Genomic DNA, 20,260 nt, shown 5'->3' with positions numbered 1-20,260 from the left:
AGGGATTCGAGCTCTGCCTTCTGTTCCCTCCCCTCCTGCCTCTTCTGAAGGTTAACAAGGGTGTTCACTTTTCCCAGTCTCATTGACTGCTTTGGTTGTCAAGCTAACTTTTAGCTACAGAAAACAAAGAAATTTGAAATCCCTCCTCACAGTTATTCTAAGCAATAGATGATTCCAAAATTCTCTAGCCACCTAAGTGATATCTACCTAAAACACAATTTCACTCACTTGCAAACTTTTTAAAAGTATGATTGGGGCATAGACTTGGATTATTGTAATGTTGAATGCTTTGCCTTGGGAAGGAACCGAAATCATTCTGCTTATTTTGAGATTGTACCCAAATACTGCATTTCAGACTCTTTTGTTGACTATGAGGGCTACGACATTTCTTCTAAGGGTTTCTTGCCCACAGTAGTAGATATAATGGTCATCTGAATTAAACTCACCCATTCCAGTCCATTTTAGTTCTCCGTTTCCTAAGATGTCGATGTTCTCTCTTACCATCTCCTTCTTGTGATTAGTGGCTTAGTCGTGTCTGACTCTTTGCAACCTCATGGACTGCAGCCCATCATGCTCCTCTTTCTGTGGGATTCTCCAGGCCAGAATACTGGAGTGGGTTGCTGTTTCCTTCTCCAGGGCATCTCCTTCTTGACCACATACAATTTACCTCGATTCATGGACCTCATATTCCAGATTCCTACGCAGTATTGTTCTTTACAATGTCGGACTTGAATTTCACCACCAGATGCATCCACGATTGAGAGTCGTTTCCATTTTGGCCCAGCCTTTTCATTTCTTCTGGAGCTATTAGTAATTGCCCTTCTCTCTTCCCCAGTAGCGTATTGGATACCTTCCCACCTGGGGGGCTCATCTTCTGGTGTCATATCTTTTTGCCTTTTCATACTGTTCATGGGGTTCTTGAGGCAGGAATACTGGAATGGTTTGCCATTCCCTCCTCCAGTGGATCACATTTTGTTAGAACTTTTCACTGTGACCAATCTGTCTTGGGTGACCCTGCATGACATGGCTCATAGCTTCCTTGAGTTAGACAAGCCCCTTCGCCATGACAAGGCTGTAATCCATGAAGGGGTTTTAAGTACAGAGGTGGACAAATTAAATAATCTGACTAAATTCACCCAGGTAAGTGAAAGAAACACAGATACAGGAGATGTATTTTAGAATTAAATTTACCAATTGATCGAGGTCTCTTTTTGGTGGAGGAGAGATGGTCAGTGGGTCAGCAAGGTGGCTGACTGTGTTTTACCTTGAGCAGAGGCTCTGAGTCCAGCCCCTACTGGACTCAGGGGTTTGAAATCTTTAAGGCACTTCAGAAAATAACAAACCTCAAGCAAATTGAGTTTATGCTGAAATGCAAATGCTCCCTGAGACCCAGGAGTGTGACATTTTCCCTGAATAGCTTGTGTGTGAGCATTCCTGGTCATGTATCTCCTGGGGCTGGTGAGGTCATGCCGTCCAATGTGTTCTGATGCATGGTTCTTCCCCGAGCTCTGCAGTAGCCGACATAGTAAATGATTCCTGCCTTGGGACTCCTGGGATGTGGCGCAGCAATCTGGGAGTGGCAGCTGCAGCCACCTGCTGTAGATATAATCCTCTGCCTCGCAGACCAAATGTTGGATTTATTCAGATCCAGCCTGGCTACTAACCCAATTGCTGTGCAAAGCAACCATATTCACTTATCAGACAAGTTTTAGATGACAGTTTAAGGCAGAAAGAGCAAAGAGAAAGGGCAGAGAGGGAGAAACAGAGGTTTCAGGAGAAATCTGGAGAAATTTTTTTCAAAAGTCTAAACAGCTTGGAATTCAGAGTTTGGGGATATAGAACAGATGGTCAGAAATACAAACGGTTTAGACAGCTCATCAGGCCTGGGGCAGTGAACCCAGCACATAACCTAGCACAGTTGTTTGTTTTTCTGCGAGAGCAGCCCTGTGCAGTTGTGCACTGGCTGTGTATATGCCATCAGTGTGATGTGTATGCTATTTTCATGAAGGTGTGCATCGAGAATTCCCGTGGCAGCCATAGCAATCAGATCTGAGTGCTCCACCAAGCTGGAGTAGAAATAGTGTTGGCTGCCCTTGTAATGATGCTCAGTGAGTGTTATAGCACACTCCATGAGCCCTGGACTCCAGCCTACAACTGAATTTTTCAGAGAATGTTGAAATACTTGGAAATCAAGTGAGTCATGTTCCTTTTCAGCCAGAATGATGACTTGTCTCTCTCCATGTGCACCAGGTATTGCCAAATGAAACGGCTGCCAGTCGGGATCGATTCTTGGTTTCACAAAACACCTCCTCTCTTCCATTGCGAGCATTTATTTGCAGTGATTTATGTCCTTTCTGTCTGCCTGTGTGTGAGTTGGCTCACACAGCACAGTGAATGCACGAACGGGCATTGCTCCATGGGCTGTGTGAGCTTGGGCAGGCAGACTCAAATGGCAAAACCAGTCTTCAAGGCCTGTGGTGAAAAACTCAGAAGCCAGACGATCTGGACTCAAACTCAGAAGTCGCTTCATTTGCCCTGGTCTTCTCAAGCTCTCAGGAACCATGCAGGCTCAGGGCATGGGTCAGTTTCCGATTAGGCTTCTTGGAAAATGGTCTGCACACTAGAATCCTTGTTTGGCTGTTTACTTGTGGTCTTCGGAAGGTTGTAACTTTTCAAGGGAAAGAATAGCTGATTCTGAGACTCCAGTGTCCCTAAAGATGTCCCTGGGATGAGAGTATGAGGACTCAGTGGTCACAAATACTTTCACCTAAAAGAGAACAGTGGAAAGAGGCCTGAGGATTTCACAGGAAGTAAAGTGTAAAGTGAAGTCGCTCAGTTGTGTCCGACTCTTTGCAACCCCATGGACTGTAGCCTGCCAGGCTCCTCTGTCCATGGGATTTTCCAAGCAAGAATACTGGAGGGGGTTGCCAGTCACCAGAAGACAGACCTATTTTCACCCATACCTTGAATCTCATTTTCAGGCACCCAGAGTCCTAATGTGGAAATGATGGCCTGGAGAGGGTGATGGTGGAGATGGTAGAGTGGGTAAAGTAGAGAAGACAACCCTTTTCCCATGTGAGTTTAGCTTCTGTTTGGGCTTAACCTAGCCCCTTTTCACCTTCGTGACTTCCTTTCAAATCCTGGTCATGGTATCTGGATCATTACATTTGTTTGCAGGTCTGTAAACAGGACATAATTTGACACTCTTGACCTGTGCCAGACACAGAGACTATGTGCCATCCATCTACTTTTTCCTTGCCCGTCCAGACTGGTGTTTTTTGAATGGGCACAGGGCAGTGCTCAGTAATCTCCAGCTCAAAGTGTGCCCTGAGGACACCATCTTCCTCCTCTGTATCCTTCCTTCATCCACCACCACTGAGACCACCACCACTCATCACATGCCCGGCCGTGGACTCTCTTTTCTTTACATGTTTTCTAACTTATGCTCCCAACATGTCCATAGGGTATATGTTATAATTGTTGTCTTATAAATGAAGAAACTGACACTCAGGGAGGTCAAGCCATTGTTGCAGCTGAAGACTTTCGCTGGTGGTCCAGTGGTTAAGAATCCACATGCCAGTGCCGGAGACATGGGTTCGATCCCTAGTCCTCAAAGATGCCACATGCCTCAGAGCAATGAATAAGCCCATGAGCCACAACTACCGAGCTCCAGCTCTAGGGCCTGCATGCCACAACTGTTGAAGTGTGCACACCCTGGAGCCCATGCTCTGCAGCAAGAGAAGCCACTGCAATGAAAAGCCCTCCAATGAGAAGCCCTCGCATGGCAGCTAGAGAGTAGTCCCCGTTCACTGCAACTAGAGAAAGCCCATATGCAGCAATGAAGACCCAGTGCAATCAAAAATAATAAATAAGTAAAACTTTTAAAAAATACTACAACTGCAATGAAAGCAAGGTTAGTGTGATCCCAAAGCTCACACGTCTTCCACTAGTTATGCTGGAAGATAATCTCATGGGTGTTTTCTTCAAATGACTTATCACTTGTTTTTTATTATAAAGAGACTATATTCTTTTTTTAAAAAAAGCTGAAAAAGACTGAGACATATAAAGGAGGTAAAAATCACGTGTAATCATGCTTTTCAGAGATCACTGTTGTTAGCACCCTGCTGTATGAGGCAGAGGCTGAGAAGTTGGACCTGGAGTTACAGTCAACACTCTCATCCAGGAAGTGGTGTCAGTTTCTGAGCTTTGTCTATAGAAATGGGGAGAAAGAATGATATATTTTCTGGTGGTTGTGCTGATCAAATGAGATGTTTTCAAAAAGCTTAGCGTAGTAAGAAAACAACATAGGTTTATCATTATCATTGCTCCATCCTGAGCTTTTCAGTATAGAGATAGATTTTGGAAGCTCATCTGAAACTTCCCTGGTCGCTCAGATGGTAAAGCGTCTGCCTGTAATGCAGGAGACCCTGGTTCAATCCCTGGGTCAGGAAGATCTCCTGGAGAAGGAAATGGCAACTCACTCCAGTATTCTTGCCTGGAAAATCCCATGGACGGAGGAGCCTACTAGGCTACAGTCCATGGGGTCGCAGAGAGTCGGACACGACTGAGCAACTTCACTTTTGGAAGCTCATATGTGATTGTAGTATACCACTAGGTTCTGTTTGGTAATCTTTTTTTTATTCTTTTGCTACTTGATGAGCAGCTCTGCATCTCACTAGGGCTTCTTTGGTGGCTCAGCAGTAAAGAATCCATCTGCAATGCAGGAGACGTGGGTTCGATCCCCGGGTCAGGAAGATCCCTTGGAGAAGGAAATGGCAACCCTCTCCAGTATTCTTGCTTGGGAAATCCCCTGGACAAAGGAGGCTGATGGGCTACAGTCCATGGGGTCACAAAGAGTGAGATACGACTTAGCGACTAAACAACAACAGCAATAAAATCATCTCATAAGAGTTGAAATATTTAGGCTGTTTCCTATTTTTCCATGTTTATGAAATGTGTTGTCTGTTGGTGGGGTGGAGACAGAATATGGTTTTGAGGAACTCTAGCTATACCTGTAATATTTTTTAAAATTTTTTGTTTTTAATTATGAAAGTATAACAACACATTTACAGGAGAGTTGGAAGATACAGGACAAAGTTATATACAGTTCCACTATATATTACAATTATTTTTTTAAGTAGATAAATTAAGATTTTTAGTTGGAGTTTCAATATCAAACTCTCAAAATTAATTGGATGACTATACAGAGAAGTAGAAGGATATATTAGACCCGCAAAGCACTGTGAACCAATTCAACATAATTAAGATTTATACAGTTTTCACCAACAGTAGGATACAAATTCTATTCAGGTTCCCATAGACTGTAAACTGCGTGTGTGTGAAGTCAACTTCAGTCGTGTCTGACTCTTTGTGGCCCCAAGGACTGTACCCTGCCAGGCTCCTCTGTCCTTGGGACTCTCCAGGCAAGGATCCTTGAGTGGGTTGCCATTTCTTCCTCCAGGGGATCTCTCCAACTCAGAGATCAAACCTGGTCTGTCACACCTCCTGCATTGGCAGGCAGTTTCTTTGCCACGAGCGCCACCTGGGAAGCCCAGACTGTGAACTAGAAGACACTAAAGCAGATACACGGATAACACAAGATGCAAAAATTTCATGGTCTAGAGGTACTGAAATCATCTGGAGTCTGTTCTCTTATCACTGTGGAATTATGTTAGAAATCAGTATCAAAAGATATCTGAAAACAACCCACGTATTTTTAAGTGCAGTGTGATGTTTACGAAGAGAGATCTTCAACTTAACCATTGAAAGCCTCAAGAAAGTTAGACTGAAAAAAACACAGAGGGTAATTGCAGAGAAGAAAGCATTTAAATGAAAAATTAGTATTAAAATGAGAAATTAATATTAAAGATGCTTTAAATAGAATCCCATGTATTTGTAAATTAAATGCCCACTTTTAAATGTTGGGTGTATCTAAGAAGCCATCACAAGGAAAGTTAGAAAATATTTGTAATAGAGTAAGAATGAAAAGAGAATTTACCAGAATTTGTTGCATGCAGCTGAAGTTGCTCAATGGAATTAAATGCAATGTGGAGTCTTGAATAGAGATGAAAACAATGGACACTAGCATAAAATTTTGTGAAATTTGAACAAAATCTATATATTAGTTAATAATACTATATCATTTGTTAATTTCCTGTTTGTTTTCTTTTTTTTACAGCATGGTATTTTTTTTTATATTCTCGGAATTGGATTAGAAGTTTCAAGCCTCATTCAGAAATTTTTTTAAATCACTAAGATAATAAATTTTTTAGAGTTTCAGCAGTTACACTAGATTTTATTTGTAACATTTCATTTCTTTTAAAAAACTGTAAACATTCAAAGCAAAGAAGGTAAAATATGAACATATATTAGCTTTGAGCAGGGACTCCATCTGGGTCTGTGCTTATTTTCTGAACTTATTTTCTAAATGTGTGATAGTTGGTAATCTAACATTTGAAAATTGTGCTTCTGAGATGAACATCTTTGTACACAGGGCTTTATACATTTTTAGGATCATTTTCCCAGCAAAAATTCTGAAAACTGGAATTTCTGGGTCAAAGGATGCTCCGTGTAGTCCCCACAGGGGTTGTGTATCAGTTCACACAGTTCTTATTTCTGCACCCTTGTCTACTGTGGTTATCAAAATTTAAAAATAATATTTGGGAACTCATATAGGACTTGCATAGCTTAAAAAAATTGTGAAGCCAAACAATTTTCTACTTATATTTCCTTGGTGAATTCTTTTTTATATTCTTTACCCATTTTTCTGTGGCATATTCCTGGTTTTTCTTAATGATTTGTATGAGGTCTTTATACGTTAAGGATATTAATATATATCCTGTAGCCTGCCAGACTCCTCTCTCCATGGGGTTTCCCAGGCAAGAATACTGGAGTGGGTTGTCATCTGGATTATCCATAGAAAATAATCCTTTGCAGTTTGGACATCTCTTGTATTTTATGTTCCTGATGTGAGGACAGACAAGTCCTTCCCCTTCAAAAGGCCCCAGCTGATACCCAGACATTTGCTTGTTTTCGCCTTCAGACCTCCAGTGGAAGTCCGGGCACGTGGCAGAGAGTCTAACCAACATGCCTCGACACTCTCTCTACATCATCATCGGCGCCCTCTGCGTCGCCTTCATCCTGATGCTCATCATCTTGATTGTGGGGATTTGCCGCATCAGCCGCATTGAGTACCAGGGCTCTGCCCGGCCGGCTTATGAGGAGTTCTACAACTGCCGCAGCATCGACAGCGAGTTCAGCAATGCCATCGCCTCCATCCGGCATGCCAGGTGAGTGGCGGGAGTCAGCATGCTGGGTACCAGGGTTATATTTTGCACAGGACTTCACATCTGTAGGGGGATGTCAAAGACTTTACATCTGCAAGGGGGATTTCAAAGAATAAAGCATAGACTCAAAGTAGTATTGGGGGACCAGATAATTAGACTGCTTTATAAACAACCCCCTTTAATTTGCTGCTAACTTCCTGTTTTCATTGAATACATTCATTCATTTAATTTGTGTTTATCTCTGCTATAAACATTTGACTCTTCATCACCTTGTGTGAAACAGGTTTTGATGAATTCTTTTTGGAATGTGTTTAGCTGTGTTGTTCTTCAAACAGTGTGACTATAAATGATCACATCTGATTTAGTTAAAGAAAGTCACACAGCAGTCATTATGTTGTTAGAGTACATATTGTATAAAATAGTGTCTTCTCCTGGGGGAAAGATTCCTGGAGAGACAAGAGTTAGTGTGGTATAGAAATAGCCTGAGTCAGGGTGTCAGACATTTGACATTAAGTCCAACTGCTCCATTACCTGATCGTAGTTTAGATAGATGATTCAGCCTTCCACAAATACAGTTCCCTCAACCGTAGGAAGGGAGAACTACCTCCTTAAAGAGTTATGACAATCAAATTAAATTATGAATAATAAAGGATTGTATAAACAGATAATGCCGTATTTACTTCTCCAAATCTATTACAACATGGATAAACAAATCAACTAATCTAATCTTGTTGATTTTTGGTCAGAAATATTTGTTATCAAAATGATAGTGATATTATGTGTTGAAAACACCATCTTTTCCTTTAATTAGTAGAACAATATAAAGCACATGATTTAGAAAGTCAGTGTGCTATAGCAAAAAGAGGGTTGAGCTTGGTGTCTTAAGATTGGACTTCCAGGGAACTATTAGCTGTATAATCTTTGTTGGGATGTTGTGACTGATATTGTTCGAGGGACAAGCAGATCCAAATTCTGTCTGAATGGAACAGAAGTTCAGAGGGTCAGAAGGTTCAGTTGAGTTCAGTTCAGTCGCTCAGTCGTGTCCGACTCTTTGTGACCCCATGGACTGCAGCACACCAGGCCTCTCTGTCCATCACCAACTCCTGGCATCAGAAAGTTAGCTTTCTTCAAAAGGAAACCTCCAAACCCAGGGCTCAGATCTTAGGATGAGTCCAGTGGAAACAAAAACCAGAACCTGGGTTCCAGGGAAAGAGCCAGTGGAAGAGAGAAGTTGGGGGACTTAGGGCATGTGTCCCAAAGCCAAAGGCAACTTCTTTGTAGGAGCAGCACTATCCCCATTTCTGTAACTTTGAGAGAGAAAGGAGGAGTCAACCCTCTTCCACATCAGGCTCCACAGATCAGTCTTGTCATGGACTCCATTTTAGAATCAACTCAGCAACACAGCTTCTGGGAAACCCTGAGATGAATCCCTGCAAATCTCATCTTGTTTAGTTAATCTTTCCTTTTGCACAAAGTGCAATGGGATTTATTACTGTATGTCCAGTGGGTCCTGGCACATGGTAGACCTCACTAAAATGTAAGGTCTGAAACGAATGGATGATTCTCGGTGAGCGGTTGGCACAGGATGTCTTGATCTGCCTGAGAAATAGATTCATCCCAGGGCACCAGCTTAGTCAGTGGTACCAGCCTGCAGGAGCATTTGGAGTATCTTGAAATTGTTGGATAAGCAGTAAAAATGTAAAAAGAAGAGGTTATTGTTGCTCAGTCACTCAGTCATGTCCAACTCTTTGTGGCCTCATGGACTGTAGTCTACCAGGCTCCTCTGTCCTTGGAATTTTCCAGGCAAGAATACTGGAGTGGGTAGCCATTTCGTCTCCAGGGGATCCTCCTGACCCAGGGACTGAATGCGCATCTCTTGTGTCTCCTGCATTGGCAGGTGGATTCTTTACTGTCTGGGAAGCCCTAAAAGTAGAGACTAGGCAAAATTTTTTGTGACTCAGAAAATCTTTTGTGACTCTTTTTTCTCACCCGGAAAGAACAGAATCCATGGTTCTATATGGGGATGTATTGGGAGACCCAAGAAAATCAGATTCCCTCCCCGACCCCTACCCTGAAAGGAATCTCTGGCTGAGGTCCTTTTGCATCCAAGAGGAAGAGTATTCTATCTCAGCCCTGGAATAAGTTAAGATAGATTCTTCTGGGCTTCCTGCTTGTGCAGCTCACTGGGAAGATATTTAACTGAATACTCTTGGAAGGAAAGGAGAAACTTGAAAGCATTTACAAACCTGGTTCTTATTTGGTACCGATTTTTATCAAAAATATTTACTGCAGAATTCCTAACCAACAAGCTCCTGGATGCAACAGTGACTGCAGATAAAACCTTTGACGTTATTACAATGCCTTCCCACATGTATCTGAGAACATTCCCATCTAAACATTTATTTAACTACGACCTGGAGTTTCCACAGCCTGGTTCTCCAGAGGCCCTACCTGGGTCTCTGGCAGGTTGGCCCCTTTGATCCCTTTTCCTGGAAACCCTGGAAAGGCACTGACAAAAACAGAGTCCCTTTGGTATTCCCCACTTCTTAGTTTTGAGCAACAGCCTATAGCCAACGTGTCTACTTCATGGCCTGTCTCCCTGCCACTATGCTGGAGGTGACATTGGCTCAGAATGACTGCAGCTCAGCAGCTGCGCCGGACAAACACTGTCTGTGTCATTGGTGACGTTCCCCTTTTCCCCAGGAAGTGTCTGGTGATTCTGACCTCAGCAATCGGTCTGTTGGTGCTGATGATGGGCTGAGGAGCAGTGCCCCCCTACTCTGCCTTGCCCTAGGACTCATCTGCTCCTCAGCCGCTTTGCTTATGCTCAGGCTGGAAAGACATGCAGGAGGGAACTCATGACTCTCCAAGTTCTGTATCTGAGATCACACTCGGAGGCTGACCACCGATTACAGGAAACAAAGCAGAGAGCTGGGAAAGGACAAAGTCGCTCTTTCTCAAAGAGCATCTCCCAATGTGGGCCTTTTTTTTTTTTTTTTAATATTTATTTATTTGGCTGCATGCATGCTAAGTCACTTCAGTCATGTCTGACTCATTGCGACCCTCTGGACTGTAGTGCACCAGGCTCCTCTGTCCATGGGGTTCTCCAGGCAAGAATACTGGAGTGGGTTTCCATGCCCTCCTTCAGGGGATCTTCCCAACCCAGGGATCAAACCGGCGTCTCTTATATCTCCTACATCGGCAAGCAGGTTCTTTACCACTAGCACCACCTGGGAAGCCCCATTTGGCTGCACTGGGTCTTAATTGTGACATGTAGCATCTTTAGTTGGGACACAAAGGATCTAGTTCCCTAACCAGGGATCGAACCCCTGCCCCCTGCATTGGGAGCTTAGAGTCTTAGCCACTGGATGGCCAGAGAAGTCCCTCAATGTGACCTTTTTAAAGCTTACATCCACTGGCTCGTCTTCAAAGTGTTGACTAGCTATTGATTTCCAGGGGAATATGAACTAGAAGAATGTACATACTTTGACTCCTTCGACACTGGTTTTGGTCTTTTGTTTCTTTAGTAAAATAAGGTACATAGGACTGGTCACCAACTGTGATGTTTGAGTGTCAGTTACCTTGATACCACGCTGCGCAGCTGCTATGAGTGCTTCCACAATGGTAACAGATGGCCTGTAAAACATCTTAGACTTTGTGGGCCATTCAGTCTCTGTGACCAACTCTGCCTTTGTCCTGTGAAAGCACCAGAGGCATTATGAATGGGTGCAACTGTGTTCCAATAAGACTTTATTTTAAAAAACAGGCAGCAGGCTATTACTGGCTTGCAGACTGTAGTTTGCTAATCCCAGGCCTACACTGTAGTTTTCTTTGGCTTCTACCTTTTTAAAAAAAAAAAAATAATATGTCTGTTTAGGATAAGGAAAAACAGTGCATTGTTCTTAAAAAGAACATTTGCGTGCAAACTCCTGCCATAACATAGGCAAGCTCTGACACTGGTTTAATGCCTGACGATTTAAAATGGAATTCTATAGGTGTTAGCTGATTCCTTAACATTCACCCAGTTCTGAGACACAAAGGAAATAGGCAAAGCTGTTAGCATGGGAAATTTAAGTAGAAATACACATTTGTTTGGCACTCGCCACTGTGATAGGTGTGGGAGACTGAAGGAGAGTCCTATTTCTCTTTACTGTGCTGTATAAACCATCTTAGCCCCCATATGGTAGACACTGTGCTTTGGGTGGAGACCTCAATGTCTCACCTAAGAAATCAGGAGGCTTCTCAGCAGCTAATTAGGTCACAGTGCAAGGAATCCAGTTCCAATGGTGCTGGGGAGTTAGTCGTACTTTAACCAGGTTCCCCTTGTACCAGCATTACATTTTGTGACCCCATGAGCACTGATGCACACAGCTGAGCTTCTCGTGTGGACACAAAGCAGTGCTGCCTTGTTCAGTTGACTTTGCGTGTCTACAATGGATGCATGGCAGCTCTTAACTGCCTTCATGCTCAGTGGGTCTGGAACACTCGACTGCAAACCTGTCTTGTCAGTATCCAGATCTATAACGATAATGTAAGGTCACAGCCCTTTGAACTATAGCTTGTGGATGGATTGCCTAACATGGAGGCATTGAACTTTCTAGATGTGGAGGAAACAGATTCTTCTTCAAACTGGAATCACGAAAAAACAAAAACAGGTATTGTAAACCTATATTCAACCTATTAGGTTGCTCAGATGTTTCCTCTTGGCCAATCAGTTGATTCACAGGCCTTGTATAATTCACTGACCCTCTTGTCGGAGTTCCAGCAGGAAACCGTCCCATAGCTGCCATGTTTGGATACTGAGAGCTTTACACTGGGATTTCCTGATTTTCAAAATTAATTAGGTTAATATCATTAGTGGTATATTATTAGTGATATATCAAGCTATTTTATGAGAAATATCTTGTCAAAATGCTTGCTCCGTAAAGTAGCCTCTGAAATGTTCAAACTTGAAAATATTAAGAGCCAATTGGCTTTGACATTGTTGCCCGTTTCCTGTTCTGAGATCGTGCAGACCTCGGTTGATTTAGATAAACACATCTCAGGCTGGAATCCAATCCACACTTATGCCCACACAACTCCAGACCTTCAGTGAGGCTAACCTTTTAGGCATGATATTCTTGAAGCCTTTTCAATATTGCCTCCAAGAGCTGTGGTTTCTTAGTGGCAAAATGCTTTAACTCTTTTTTAAAAAATATTTATTTTGTATTTATTTATTTATTTGGCTGTGTTGTGTCTTCATTGTGGCACATGGGATCTTCACTGTGGCATGCAAACTCTTAGAGGCAGCGTGTGGGATCTAGTTCCCCAACGAGGGATTGAACCCATACTGGGAGCATGGCATCTTAGCCACTGGACCACCAAGGAAATCCCCATTTCTCTATCTTTGTACTTTGCCTGGTGTCCATCTAGCATGTTTGTGCCTTTGCTCTCCTGAAGGTCAGTAAGTCTTGAGTGAATTGGAATTACAAGATGGAAGAATGTTTAAAAATAAACGATCATATGAAGAATGCAACGTTTTCTCACTTCCCACTTGATTCTACTTCTCATCTCTGTACGTGAGAAGACAGACTTTCCAAGATATAAAAAGAAGAGACAGGCAAGGTGGAGAGATGGGTTTAAAGCCATGGTAAACAAGTCCCAAGAAATCTTTGGGGGCCCATCCTGGCAATCCTCTTAAAATTTGAGATTTTTTTAAAATTTCTTTTTTAATAGGCTTCATTGGACTTGAAACGGTTAAAAAAATGTTGTTTATAGAAGAGAGGAGGGTTGGTGGGCTAGTGGGGAAGATTGTTTAAATCCTATTGCACTCCAGGGGCCTTTATTGAGGTCCTGAATGGGAAGAGACCACCCAGAAGTTGAACTGACTTTGTTTTAACAATCACCATTTCAACACTGGTTTAGCAGAGGTCCTGAAATTGGATTTTGACACTCTTGGGCTTCTGCGCATCAGACCTGCCATCAAGGGGTGTTTGATACACACAAATCTGTTGGGACAATGGCTTTGTGCTCAAAGAAACAATGGCCTGTGTGTCCTTGGGGGTTGGGAAGTGATAGGTGGGTGGGATGGGATGGGGGGCCCACACAGATCCTGGACCAACACCTCATTATTGGAAGTCATTTCCTCCCTCTCCCTTTCTCCTGGTCTTGGGACCTCAGGTTGCCTCTGAGCCCTCACCAGCCCTCCTGCAAGTCCCAGGGGAGAGTCTGCACCATTAGGGAAGCCTACCCAGCCATTCTGCATTTCAAGCATCAGAGTGGATGTAAAATAAACTCACCTCTCCAAACCACTCTGGGTCTGAGAAGAAAAAGACCAATTGATACACGTTTTCTCAAAACCTATTGAAGAGCCCTCATGCCTGACTGCTTTCTCAAGATTTAACCTACAAGCTTCAATATTAATTTGGACTCTACCTTGTGTGAAATCCATTTTTTGCCTCCCACACCAAAGGCTAATGTTTATACTCACTCAATATTAAGATCAGGAAGACTTAAATGTCTGTACTTGCTAGAGAGGATATCTTAAGAGTATTTTATGGTTCCATTTGATTCTTGAATGTAAGTTATTGTCACCATTTACCTTTAATAGGACTTGAGAAGCTGCTATTTCTCTAACCAGAGTCCTCTCTCTGTGCAATTTCAGGTTTGGAAAGAAATCCCGGCCTGCGATGTATGACGTGACCCCCATTGCCTATGAGGATTACAGCCCTGATGACAAGCCCTTGGTCACACTGATTAAAACAAAAGATTTGTAATCTTTTTGGGGGATTATTTTTCCAAAAGATGGGCTACTACATTCATTTAAATATTTTTAAGAGAAGGAAAAGCTTAAGAAATTTAAGATGTTAGCTGCTCAAAAGTTTTCGGTAGACTGTTTAAGAACTAATTTTCTGCAGCTTTTAGTTTCAAAAAAATATTTTAAAAATGGAATTTGTGAAATCCGTAGACTACGTTTTCATGTACTTTCTGCTCTCTAAATGGTAGGCTTCGACTAGTGTGTGTACCTTCCACAGTAGATATTCTCATGAACCAGTTTGATTTTAGCAGTGGATACAGAGTAAGTCTAATCAGGACAAGTTTGTGTTTGATGTGTGAGTGCTGACTTTAGAGTTAGGTAACACATGTAGTATGAACTATAATGCAGTATACCCATTAACTTAAAAAGAAGTCTGAAATGTTTGTTCTGTGAAAAAGAAACTAGTTAAATGTACTATTCCTAACCTGAATGAAATTAGCCTTTGCCTTATTCTGTGCATGGGTAAGTAACTTATTTCTGCACTGTTTTGTTGAACTTTGCAGAAACTGGAAACATTCTCTTGAGTTTGTTTGTTTTCCTGTTGTTTTCATAACAGTCATCAAGGTAGACCTTGAAAACATACATGATGACAGGGTCTAGTGAGGCAAATTGCAATCGAATTGAATCTGTATTTTCTTCTACAAGTCAAGGTTTTCGTATTGTGAGTAAATTAAATTTATGTTGAAGTTGTTCCTTGCTAAGAGGTAGTAACTGTAAGAGCATACCGATTCCTTCAGTAGTGAGTATATCTCATAGTGCATCTTTATTTATATCCAGGACATTTTTGTGGCTGTATTTGATTGATATGTGCTTCTTCTGATTCTTGCTAATTTCAACGAATATTGAATAAATGTTACCAAGTCAAGGATTCACTTGTCTCTCTCTCTTTTTTAAATTATATAAAACGTTTGGATTTGATATGGTAAAGAATCCACTTGCAATACATGGGACCTGGGTTCAATCCCTGGGTTGGGATGATCCCCTGGAGAAGAGAATGGCAACCCACCCCAGTATTCTTGCCTGGAGAACTCCATGGACAGAGGAGCCTGGCTGGCTACAGTTCATAGCGTCGCAAAGAGTCAGATATGACTGAGCAACTAATACACACATATCAAACAAAAAAGAAGTCTTACTTTTTATATATTTTTTTTAACATTTTAAGTAGTCCAAGGAGTACATCTTTGTGGCTGCTGGAGTCATTCCCTGTTCCTTCCAGGAGCCCTTCTGACCTCCTAATTGTCAGTGAACCATCCCTACTGTCTTATAAGGTGAGAAAAATAACAAAAATTCTCATCGTTAACTCTTGCATCAGAATTTGTCAGTGAAATGTAGCATATATGACTATTGAGGTACATTGAAATCCAGAAACACTTCTGGACATGATGTGCAGAGAACCTACAGTTTCAGAAACATCTTACAAAGCCTGCTCTCCTACGGGGGTCAAATGAAATCAGCTTAGCAAGCAGCACCTGGGTCCTTAAAACTGGAAGGCAGCTTACAGTCATCCTGTGTTCAATTCCATTTTGCATCTAAATGTGGCACTGAAGTCCCAGGGGCTTTAAAAAAAAAACAAACAACAAAACTACTTCATCTTCATGTGGGAACATCTGATGAGACCAAGAGAAGCCCTGAAATTAGGTGCAGGAGAGGGCTTTAGGCAAAAAGAAGCATTTACAATGCTTTTCCTTCTTTCTCTTCCCTTAGAACATCTGTCCCCAATCCTACAAGTGATGTAGCGATACACTCACACTCTGATTATTAAATGATACAGTGCAATAGGGTAATATTTTTAGTTTGAGTGTTTGGAAGTGAAGTAAGAACAAACTATGAGCAGGGCTGGTTGGGCATCCATGGAACACAGGCAGGCGTTTCTTCCGTCTTCCCGGGGGAGACTCAGTTGTGCAGTGCAGTTACCTCCATCCCCAGGAGACGGCCTGCAAACCACCCATCTCCAGTGGACTCCCAAGGGCATTGTTAAGTGCTGCCATGACCTTCATCTGAAGCTGCTTCCCTCACAGTCTCTCAGATAATTTTTAATCTTCCAAATTCTTTTTTTTTTAACTTTTTGAAAATTTATTTTTTATTTGGAGGATGATTGCTTTACAATATCATGTTGGTTTCCGCTGTACAACAAGGTGAATCAGCTATAAGTATACAAATATCCCCTCCCTCGTGGACCTCTCTCCCACCACCCTCCCTCCCATTCCACCCCTCTAGGTCAGCAGAGAGCACCAAGCTGAGCTCCCTCTGCTGTACAGCAGCTTCCCACCAGCTCTCGGTTTTACACACAGTAGTGTATGTATGTCAATGCTACTCCCCCCTTTCCCCCACTGTGTCCATAAGTTCGTTCTCTATGTCTGCATCTCTATTCTTGCCCTGCAAATAAGTTCATCTGTACCATTTTTCTAGATTCCATATATAGCGTGTTCATCGTTCAGTCGTGTCCGACTCTTTACAACCCCGTGAACTGTAGCCTGCTAGGCTCCACTGTCCATGGAATTCTCCAGGCAAGAATATTGGAGTGAATAGCCAATCCTTTCTCCAGGGGATCTTCCTGACCCAGGGATCGACGCTGGGTCTCCTGCATTGCAGGCAGATTCTTTACCATCTGAGTCACCAGGGAAGTTCCATATGTTGTTAATATATGATACCAAATTCATTAGGTATGATACCCTTCAAGGACTTGCTTGGAAAACTAAATGGTCTTTTATCAGTGATAATTTGTCTTTTTAAAGCAATTTAACAGAGTCATTTGTTCGGGTTGTAAGCTGACGTGACTGCCTTCTGATGGTCTGTGGCCAACCCCAAACCCATTTAAAGACCTTCGCTTATTCATTTGAAGACTCAATAATAATACCTCTCACTGAGCACTTGTTCTGTGCCAGGCAGATGGTGAGTAACAAGGGCTGCACAGAAGGATTCTGGCTCCTGAGTTCACAGCTTGTTTTGAATCATGCCTTCATGTAATAAACAAGTACAGAATCACACTTAGAAGGACCTGGTGAAGGAAATGTAAACACCGCTATTCGGCAGTTTATTTGTAGCAGAGTGGATTGGAATCATGCTTCACCTATTTACTTGCTAACAACATTGAACACACGACCCTGAGCCTATCCTGTTTTTTTTGTTTTTTTGGAGTGGGAGGAAGGTGAACTCTTTTGTTTTTTCGAAAACTTCGTATTTTATTAATGGCGAGTTAGTGATGAAGCAATTTCTTTCTTTATTGGAGTATTTGTAGTTTAGTTGCTAAGTCATATCCAACTCTTTTCAATCCCACAAACTGTAGCCTGCCAGATGCCTCTGTCCAAGGGATTTCCTAGGCAAGAATACTGGAGTGGATTGCCATATCCTTCTCCAGGGCAGTGAGGGTCACTGTGAGAATTAAACACCAGAATGGATGTAAATCACTTAGCCCACATCCAGTACACATTAAGCATTCAGCACTTTAACAATTACTGCTGTCGCTTTTATTCTTATTTTCAACACAGATCTTATCACAAAGGAGGTTAATAAGGTTGATGTCTGTGATCTGCAACTCATGAATTGTGGATGGTGGAGGAGTTACGAGAAAGATCGGTGCCCTTCTTTTCAGTGTATCAAACACTCTGCCATCTTGTTTAAGTTTTTACTTTGCTGCATTTGTGAAGAAGGAAGCATTTAGTAAGCAAGAGTAAACTACTGCCCAGGACTTGTTGAACTGGTGATAGTCTCACTACATAGAAGAGCTGGAATTAGCCCTGTTCTCATGTGTGGGTTCTCACAAGACAGGGTAACTGTTTCTAAGAACAGGGATCCTCACCCACTAGGGATTCCCAGGTGGCTCAGTGGTACAGAATCTGCCTGCCAGTACTGGAGACGCAAGAGACATGGGTTTGATCCCTGGGTTGGGAGGATCCCCTGGAGAAGGAAATGGCAACCCCCTCCAGTATTCTTGCTTGGAAAATCCCGTGGGCAGATGAGCTTGGTGGGCCACGGTCCATGGGGTCACCCGGACACAACTGGGTACAGCAGGGCATTGCCGCCTATAAATGGTCCAGCTCCATCTCCAGGTCATTTAGTGTGTTTTCAGAATTGCAAGGACATGGCATACACAGATAAATCATTTCCAAGCAATTCAAATTTAATTTCCTAAAGCTGGTTTCTTTGACACTTGTACCAAGGTTTCTGCTTAGTACCATCCGGCTGGCCTTGGATCACCAACCGTTCCCCTACTCTAATGGCTTCTGCTTCTTCATTTCATGAGACTATAATATTTTGAACACTGATTTTCTCCAAGAACTGAAGGATGGCTAGGAGCTTGAATGGATTTTATTGCTAAACAATGTTGTAGGTGGAGTTTAAAACAACACTTGAAAACCTTTTCAGGTGCAAATAAGTTTAAGTCATAGTTTTACAGTTAAAAGATTTTACAGTTTGCTTCTTGGGGGCAAACAGAAAAGCCATTAGAAAGATGTACATTTGCTGTTGTTCAGTTGCTAAGTTGTGTCGGACTCTTTGTGAACCCCAGGTACTGCAGCATGCCAGGTTTTCCTGTCCTTCACTATCTCCTGGAATCTGCTGAAACTCATGTCCATTGAGTCAGTGATGCCATCCAACCATCTTGCCTTTGTTGTCCCCTTCTCCTCCTGTCCTCAATCCTTCCCAGCATCAGGGTCTTTTCCAATGAGTCAGCTCTTTGCTTCAAGTGGCCAAAGTATTGGAGCTTCAGCTTAAGCATCAGTCCTTCTAATGCGATTTCCTTTAGGACTGATTGGTTTGATCTCTTTGCAATCCAAGGGGCTGTCAAGAGTTTTCTGCAGCACCACAATTCAAAAGCTTCAGTTCTTCAACGCTCAGCCTCCTTAATGGTCATTAAGATGTACATGAAATAATTATAAAATTGTAAGGAACCACTGACAACATCCCTGGGAGACCCTGTTGATGCCTCCACAACTGCCACTTCTCTATTCATTTTTCAATCCACTATGGGGTGGAAATGCCAAGAATCCAGTACCCCAGTTTCCTTTGCTTTTAGGGTGAATGTGTGGCTCAGTGTTGGTCACTGGGACCTTTGAGGAAATCTCATTTTGCTTCCTAAAATGACTTTCCTCCCTGATAAGAGAGATAAGATGGAGCACAGACTTCTTGCTGCCCATTACTTCCTGCTTTTGGGTGCTTTTCTGTAAAGACCAGAGGCTTGTAATGACTGCAAACTCCCCTCTTCCATGAGAGGGTGCTGTGCAATTCTGAGGATGGCAGAAGATAAAGGAGAGAGCTGATGCTTAGTGATGAAATGGAGCTTTTGGGGGTGGGGTTAAAAATAGGGCTTTATTTTTTCTGAGCTTTATTGAGATGTAATTGACAAATACAATCACAAGATATTTCATGTACAGCATGATGGTCTGATATACATATACATTGTGAAAGGATTTCCCCCATAGAGTTAGTTAACACATCTGTCTCTTTTGTGTGTGTGTGACAGAGGATATTTAAGTCCCACTTTTACAAAATTTCAATTATACAGTATGGTGTTATCAACCATATGAAGTAGAAAGTGAAAGTGTTAGCTGCTCAGTCGTGTCCTACTCTTTGCAACCCCATGGACTGACTGTAGCCTGCAAGGCTCCTCCGTCCATGGGATTCTCCAGGCAAGAATACTGGAATGGGGAGACATTTCCTTCTCTAGGGGATCTTCCCGACTCAGGGATCAAACCTGGATCTCCTACATTGCAGGCAGATCACTTTACCGTCTGAGCCACCACCATAGTCATCATGTTTTACTTTAGATACTCAGACCTTATTCATCTAGTGGCTGAAACTTTGTTCAGCCTTTTACCAATCTCTCTGCATTCCCAGACCACCCCCTCCCAACCTCCCTCCCTCAGTCTATGGCCACCAATTTTCTACTCTCTTAGAAAACTCAATTTTCTGTGAGTTTGAATTTTTTTAAGTCACACATATAAAGGATATGAGGCATTTGTTTTCCTCTGTCTGGCTTGCTTCACTTAGGTTAATGCCTTCAAGGTGCATCCATGTTGTTGCAAATGACAGGATTTCCTTCCTTTTTAAGGAAAAAGGAAGGAAATGTCTTCTTTATCCCTTTATTCATTGATAGACACTTAGGTTGTTTCCACCACTTGGCTGTTGTGAATTATGTTGCAATGAATATGAGAGTGCAGATAATCTTTTCAAGATAATG

General features: G+C 42.3%; 1 protein-coding gene across 1 annotated transcript in view; it reads left to right on the top strand.

The window, feature by feature from the left end:
• Positions 1–14,950, top strand: part of DNER (delta/notch like EGF repeat containing) — a 372,135-nt gene extending 357,185 nt beyond the window's left edge. The window contains exons 12-13 of the mRNA XM_081585417.1: positions 7,043–7,289; positions 13,930–14,950. Of these exons, the coding sequence (XP_081441543.1) occupies positions 7,043–7,289; positions 13,930–14,041 (359 nt within the window). The 3' untranslated portion in view covers positions 14,042–14,950. The remainder of the gene's footprint in view (positions 1–7,042; positions 7,290–13,929) is intronic.
• The last annotated feature ends 5,310 nt before the right edge of the window (positions 14,951–20,260 follow it).

Source organism: Giraffa tippelskirchi, chromosome 3 (genome assembly GCF_054371585.1).
Source record: "Giraffa tippelskirchi isolate mGirTip1 chromosome 3, T2T-mGirTip1v1.2.pri, whole genome shotgun sequence".
Classification (NCBI taxonomy): Eukaryota; Metazoa; Chordata; class Mammalia; order Artiodactyla; family Giraffidae; genus Giraffa; species Giraffa tippelskirchi.
Note: the sequence above shows the minus strand (reverse complement) of the source record. Positions and strands in the feature narration are given on the sequence as shown.